This window comes from Sorex araneus, chromosome 3 (genome assembly GCF_027595985.1).
Source record: "Sorex araneus isolate mSorAra2 chromosome 3, mSorAra2.pri, whole genome shotgun sequence".
NCBI classification, from domain to species: Eukaryota; Metazoa; Chordata; class Mammalia; order Eulipotyphla; family Soricidae; genus Sorex; species Sorex araneus.
Window position 1 is genome coordinate 47,311,257 of NC_073304.1, and position 8,087 is coordinate 47,319,343.

General features: G+C 37.1%; 1 protein-coding gene across 1 annotated transcript in view; it reads left to right on the forward strand.

Moving 5' to 3' along the window:
* The window catches only part of TXNDC16 (thioredoxin domain containing 16), a 104,440-nt gene extending 97,416 nt beyond the window's left edge, over positions 1-7,024 (forward strand). The window contains exon 21 of the mRNA XM_055131465.1: positions 4,659-7,024. Within this exon, the coding sequence (XP_054987440.1) occupies positions 4,659-4,927 (269 nt within the window). The 3' untranslated portion in view covers positions 4,928-7,024. The remainder of the gene's footprint in view (positions 1-4,658) is intronic.
* The last annotated feature ends 1,063 nt before the right edge of the window (positions 7,025-8,087 follow it).

Genomic DNA, 8,087 nt, shown 5'->3' on the forward strand with positions numbered 1-8,087 from the left:
TAAGTGACTTTCATGAATTATTTCTCACCAGATAATATGTACTATTAAATGGAAAAGTTAAATAATTATTTCAAAATAATCTCATTAATTGGTAAATAACCTAGATATCTCTTACAGAAGATTCATAATTTTATTTCTCTCTCTTTTTCTTCTCTTAGAGTTTACTTACTTTTCTTCTCTCTTCTCTTCTCTCTTCCTCTCCCCTCCTCCACTCCTCCCTTCCCCTCTCATCTATTCCCCTCCTCTTCCCTCCAGTCCCCTCTTCTCTTCTGCTCTGCTCCCCTCTCCTCTCTTCTTTTCTTCGGTTGTTGTTTTTGAACCACACCTTGAAGTGCTCAGAGCTTATTCCTGACTCCGTGCTCAGGGGAGACCATATGTGGTGCTGAGTATCAAATCCTGTTGGCCAATTGCAAGAAAAGCTCCCTACCTTCTATCCCATCTCCCCAGCTCAGATCCAGAATTTTTAATAGAAAATAGTATTTGGTTCCAAATTTATGATGTTAGCTCATGACATGGCATAGTCTTTATTTCTCTGAAGCATTTGTATATATGATAAATTTGTATATATGTATATTGTAAATTTGTATATATGATATGACTTTATTTATATTTGATGATTAGCCATATAGATAGAGTGTGACAAATCCAGGCCCATTGCTGTAACTTAAATAAATTAACATGTAATAATGTAGATAATTTTTATCAAGAAAATGGTGTAAATTTGTTGTAGTGAAAAATCTAAAGTACCAGTCAGGGATTATTTTGTTAACAACAAAAAACTGATTTTGTTACTGAATACCAGATAAATTAGAATATTTTGACACTTTCCATGACAAAAATAAGGGAGTGAGAGTTTTGGTATGCAAACTCTAATTTGATGTTATAGTAACTAACTGTCAGCCAGCATGCTGCATATTAACCTATCATCATATGTATTTGAATAAATTTTGATATTTGAGTTTATTAGTTGTCAGTCATTGCAGCACACCTGTTATGAGGGAATCTGCTTCAGGTTAGAGTGTCTTAACTTAATTATAGCTTAACTTAAATATAGAAACAATTCACATACCATAAAATTTATTCTTTTTCCCCTACTACTTGTTTCTTTACCATATGAGTTAGACCATTCAGTATCTAATTCTATCCATATTATTACAAAATGTAAGGCTTCACCTTTTGTCATAGCTGAGAAGTGTGCCACTGTATACCATAATTTCTTTATACACTCATCTGTTACTGGGCACTTGGGTTGTTCTTGGATCTGGGCTGTTGTAAACTGTGTTGTAATGAACAAAGGAGTCCATTTATCTTTCTGAGTTTCTGTTTTTGTGTTATTTGGATAGATGACTGGGAGTAGAATTGCTAAGTCATATGGTAATTCTATTTTTTATTATTTCTTTAAGTCTTCATATTATTTTCCACAGAAGCGGAACCAGTCTATAATTGCACATCAATGAATAAGGGTTCTTTTTATCTATATTCCCACTAGCACCTGCTGGTTTAAGCCTTTTTTGATGTAGCCAGTTTCACTGGACTGAGGTGATACCTCATTAGTATTTTGATTTACATTTCCCAGATAATCTGTGATGATGAGTGTCTTTCATGTGCCTATTGGTCATTTGTATACCTTCTTTGAAGAAGTATCTATTGAGCCTCTTCTCCCCATTTTTATATGAGTGAGTTCCTTGTTTTTTTTGGGTTATTTTTAGTTGTTGAGTTTTGTGAGTACCTTACACATCTTAGAAAATTTACTCTTTAGAGGGAACTTTGATATACTCACAAAGCTGTGCAACCATTACCCTGGTAAAATTCCAGAATACCTTCATTGCCCCAAGAAGAGAGCCCATACATATTAGAGTCATTTCCTACTCTTCCCTCCCTATCTCCTGATAACTACTAATTTGCTTTCTTTTCTTATGAATTTGCCTATCATCGATGCTTTTGTATATAAATGAAATCATAAAATGTAACCTTTGTTTCTGGCTTCTTTTAGTTAGCATTAGATTTTTTAAGAGTTATGTGTTATAGCATTAATCAGTACTTTCTTTTTATGCATGAATAAGAACCCATTGTAAATGTATACCACTTTTAATTTATTCATTCATAAATCAGTGGGCTCATTTTTGGCTGTTATTAATATACAATGTTTTCTGAACATTCATAGATTTTTGTGTGTGTGTATATGTCGTATGCTGGTACCATGCTGTCTTACAGACTGAAGCTTTGTACTGGTTTTAAAAAGGGAAATATGATTTGTCCACTTTTTTTTTATTTCTTTATTTTTAGTTTTTGCTTTTTTTTTGTCTTCCTGAAGATGTCTTTGAAAATTCTTAGGCATCTTTCACTCATTTTTTCCCATTTATTTTATTTTCAAATGATTTCTAGAGCCCTGTCTGAGTTTTTTAATTCTTTCAAAAATTTGTTTTATTTTGTTTTGGAGCTACACCTGGCAATGCTTACTCCTGGCTCTGTAGTCAGGCATCACTCTTGGCAGGGCTTGAGGGACCATATGGGGTGCCAGGGATCGAACCTGGGTTGGCCGCATGCAACACCCTACCTGTTGTATTATTGTTCCAGCCCCTGGGTTTTATTTTTATGAAGGTAAGGGGTACTCATGGTGGTGCTTGAGCAGCCACGTGGTGCAGGGGATCAGCCGCAAGCCTCACACATGCAAGGTGGTGTGCCTAAGTACTGTGCAGCAGCCTTGATCCCAGGTTTCTTTAAAAATCTCAATTTTCTGATATAATTTGTTAGTTTTAATATTTTATAAGAAATATGAAGGATTAGTAGGTTAAATTGACTCTTTTGTTGTTAAATGTTTGTTAAATATGGAAGAATGGCTCTCTGTGGCTACCACACTTCATGCAGCTACTCCTGGAAAGGCCTAAATCTATGAGGTGGAGGCAGGGGTGTCTGCATCATCTTGGTCCCACCAATCTGAATTTCTGTGAAACTGGCCTCTGACCATTCTTATTTGAGAGGTACAATTGGCTTTGGTCAAGTTCTCTGACTTTCCTAGGCCTTCATGTTCTCATGAAATGTGGATTAATGATTGTACTTATCTCTTGGTGTTGTAGAGATGAATAATGCCTTGTATAAAGTCTTGATAAGTGTAGGGGCTAGAGTGATAGTACAGTGGTTAGGGCCTTTGCCTTGCATGCAACTGACCTGGGTTCAATCATAGGCATCCCCTATGGACCCCCAAGCACCACCAAAAGTGAGCACAGAGCTGGGAGTAACCCCTGAGCACTGCCAAGTGTAGCCTCCAAATCAGTCAACAAAGTCTTTATAAGTTAGCTATTATTATCATTTCTAATATTGATATCAGTGCTAATTACTAAGGTGGTAATACCTTTACTACCCAAACATGATTAGAGTATGGTTTTATTTGCAATTAAAAACAGTAATTCCTATGTAGATTTCCCTTAGTAAATGGCGGCATTGCTCTTTACTACAAAGAAGATACAGGCATTGCAAGACCACAAAGCTGCAGTCTTCAAGACACTATGGTACCCAGCATAGACACACACAAAAAAAACATGTCTATGAATTTTCAGAAACATTGTTAATAGTAGCCAACTATTAGTAAATAGCAGCATCCGACTGTCCAGCTTCAGGTGTTCTGCAATCTTCTCAGCTACTAGGCTCCAGTGATTTCCTTCAAAAATGGAATTTTATACTTTAAATTGGATTTATCTTTTAAAATTTTTTTAATTGAGTCACAGTGACATACACAGTTATAAGATTGTTCATGATTGAGTTTCGGTTATATAATGTTCCAACACCCATCCCTTCACCAGTGCACATTTCCCACCACCAATGTCTGCAGTTTCCCTCCTGCTCTTTCTCTCCACCCTCTTGCCTGTCTCTGTGGCAGCACATTACTTCTCTCTCTCTCTCTCTCTCTCTCTCTCTCTCTCTCTCATCCTCTCTCTCATCCTCTCTCACCCTCTCTCTCCTTTTGGGCATTGTGGTTTGCTATACAGATACTGAGAAATTATCTTCTTTGGTTCTTTACCTAGTTCCAGCACGCAGTTTTTATCCAGAGTCATCATCCCCAATGATCTTTGTCATAATTGTCTCTTTTCTATCCCAACTGCCTTGTGCCCCAGCACTTGAAGCCGACTGATTAAAGAAACTATGGTACATCTATGCAAGGCCTTTGTTTTTCTGTTCACACTTATAATGCTCATAAATGTAATCTAAAATGAAACTGGTTAGTAGTTTCTTCGTGACAATTACAGTTGTCAGTTACAGTTGTCATCCCGTTGCTCATCGATTTGTTCGTGTGGGCACCAGTAACATCTCTCATTGAGAGACTTTATTGTTACTGTTTTTGGCATATCCAATACGCACGGGTAGCTTGCCAGGCTCTGCTGCGCGGGCTCCATACTCTCGGTAGCTTGCCGGGCTCTCCAAGAGGGGCAGAGGAATCGAACACAGGTTGGCCACATGAAAGGTGAATGCCCAACTACTGTGCTATCGCTCCAGCCCTGTGACAATTAAAAATGTAATTCTTCCTACATAAGTAGTAGATAAAGCTTTTGGACCTACAAATATACAAATATATTTTTCAAAATAAAACATTTTCTAGTTTTTTTTAATGTGATAAATTTATATATCTTTATCTTTCCCTCTTGGTTGTTTCTTCCTTCCAGCTATTTTACCTGCTCAGGAATGGAAACCTCCACTTCCCGCCTATGATTTTCTAAGTATGATGGATGCTGCAGCATCATTTCAACAGTCAGCTAGGAAAGTTTCCGAGCCTATTAAAGAATCAGATATGCTGGAGAACAACAAAGAACAACATGAAGATAGATCATCGATCAGAAAAGAACCAATTGAAACACTGAGAATAAAGCGTTGGAACAGAAGCAGTTGGTTTAAAGAAGGAAAATCATTTAGGCATGATGATAAAGAATTGTGATCCTCAAAGCTTGTTTCATAGGACTATTAGAAAGACTTAAGACCTTATTTCACTAGAAATAAGGCAAAATTGGGCTGGAGTGATAGCACAATGGGTACTGCGTTTGCCTTGCACGCGACCGACCTGGGTTCGATTCCCAGCATTCCATATGGTCCCCCGAGCACCGCCAGGAGTAACCCCTGTGTATCGCCAGGCGTGACCCAAAAAATAAAAATACATAAGGCAAAATTATTTCAAGTTTCTAGACCTGTGCTATCCAACAAAAAAATTTAGAATTTTCTGGTAACCTCATTAAAAAGTAAAGGTGAACTGGGCCAGGGATTTGGCTCAAAAGGGGATGACCCTGAGATCAGTCCTCAACACCTCTGCTGTAGTTCTGAGTACCAAAGCATCAGGCCTGAATCTCTGTGCCAGAGGCCTGGCCTCTGGAGCCCTGCACTGATGGCTATGCCCCCTATAGAGAAAAAGAAAAATGAGCAGGTAAAATTAATGTTAATGTATTTCACCCAATAAAGTATTTCCAAAATAATTAAGTTAACATAGAAATGGAGATACATTCATTGTTTTTATAATAAGTCAAAATTTCAGTGCATATTATGTCCTCATTGTAACATATCACTTTGGATTAGCCATGTTTCACGTATTCCTAAAATTATGCAGACAGTTCAGGTCTAGCAAAAACTGGTATAGTAGTGATGGCTGAGAAACATTCTGAACAAAAATATGAATGTAACTCCAATTTAATTTGAGTTAACTTCATAGTGGAATTATACAGTTGGAGATTGTCTTCTTCCCCTCCACCCAACATCTATCATGACTAGAGATATTAGTGACATTTTAGTGTGTAGAATGCAGGGATACTATCAACCTATAGTGCATTTAACAGTCCCTACATGTATATTTATTCTGCAGCAGAGAATAATTTTGCCCAAATGCCAGTTGTGCAAAAATGGAATCAACCTGTGGCAGAGTAGACTCCCGAATTTCCTGGTCTTACTCATCCTGAAGATACCTGGGATGTGAAAGAAAATTTCAGTTGGTATTATCAGGATGACTGGAGCGATAGCACAGCGGGTAGGGTGTTTGCGTTGCACATGGCCAACCTGGGTTCAATTCCTCCTTCCCTCTCAGAGAGCCTGGAAAGCTACCGAGAGGATCCCGCCTGCACAGCAGAGCCTGGCAAGCTACCCATGGCATACTAGATATGCCCAAAACAGTAACAACAAGTCTCACAATGGAGATGTTACTGGTGCCCACTTGAACAAATTGATGAACAGCAGGATGACAGTGCTACAGTGACAGTGCTATTATCAGGATACAATATATTTTAAAAAATTTTTTATTTGTGAATCACCATGAGGTACACTTACAAACTAATGAACTTTTGTGTTTGCATTTCAGTCATACAATTATTGTTTACCCATCCCTCCACTAGTTCCCATTCTCATCCACCAATGTTCCCAATATCCCCCACCACCCCACCCCACTTCTGCGGCAGGGCATTCCCTTTTGTCTTTTCATAGAAATTAATTTTTATAATTTTTACAAAAAGTAACAAGATTACTTTGAAAAAGACTCAGTAAAATGTATATATATATATGAGTTATGAGTTATATATAACTCATAATAGGATATAATAGAATATGGTGTATTCTATTATATATTAGATGATTAATATAATATATAATTCTCAAATAAATGAAAACATATACAAATGACAATATCTTAAAACTTTTTTACAGTTTATATTGCCAACTTTCAGACTGAACAGGAATGAAACATTCTGTCATTCTCATCACAAAAGTGCTCTCTCATCTGAATCGTGTGAAATGATCCTTATAACAAGTTGATTTTTCTTTTTAGGATCGTAGGGTCTTATCGGCCTGATGAGAGAGCAAGATTAATTTAAAAATTAGTTTTTTGTTTCAAAAGCTCTCACTTGCCTGATTGATCTGTCTATAGCAGTTGTTTGTCTGATTTCACTCTGCATTTTTTGAGACATTTGTTGAATCTTAATTGGTGTTCCACTATATTTCTTCTTGTGTTATCTATGTGGTATATTTCTGTCTTTAAATTTAAATAAAGGAGTATAATATACTTTGCTGTTATATTTGATAATTTCAGAATTCCTTGAGTTTTATCCTGTTGCATGTGCCTTATTATTTTTATTCTAACTTGTTTTTTTAAATTTTTTTCTTTTATTAATTAAGAAAGATAGTATTTGCTGAAGGAAATTTGCTTAGAAAGATGTGGAGGAGGAGAAGGAAAAGGAATATATGTTCAACAATGAGCAGAACTTGACAAGCAAGCAAAGAAATAAAGAGAAAAGCAAGTGAGATAATGTGTTCCAGGAAGAACATGGGCTTGAGAAGGCAAACTTTGTTTTATTCTAACTCAGGCAATGTGAATATTAACTCTAAATATAATTTGCTGTAATAAGACACAACACCTTAACCATTCACTAATCACACCTGAATGTATAAATATGGAGTTGATCAGTCATTGTGCCAGAGCCAACAATTTTTAAGTCATTAATGCACTTTCTTTCAATTTTAAACATAATGCCTGTACTTCAGCTTTCTTCAATGCTTCTTTTGATCTCTGTCATACCCTTTATTGGACTACTTGCTTGGTTAGCTGACTCTTTGGTTGCAAGGAACAGAATTTCAACTTTGATTAAGTTGGAAAAATACGAAGTAACTCAGAGTTACCATAAACATTGAAACAGAGGAACTGGAGAGCTAATATAGTGGGTAGGGGACTTGCCTTAACAGCCAACCCAGGTTCGATCCTTGGCACTCCATATGGTCCCACAGTCCTCACCAACAGTCATCCCTGAGTGGAGAGACAGAAGCCCTGGCATAGTGAGGTGTGGCCCCAAAACATTAAAAAAAAAACACTGAAATAGACTGGAGAGATAGCTCAATGGACTGAGCACATACTTTCCATGCAACAGACTTGGTTCAATCCCTGGCACCACATGAATCCCCAAGCAAGATTGATCCTTGAACACTGAGCCAGGAGTATCCCTCAAGCACTGCCCAGTGTGGCTCGGATCCAAACCATAAATAAAGTATATTTTGAACTGATAGGAACCAAGACTTTTTTGTGGGGATCTATGTGGTATGAAGCTCAGTGATAAATCTGTTCCAATATCCTC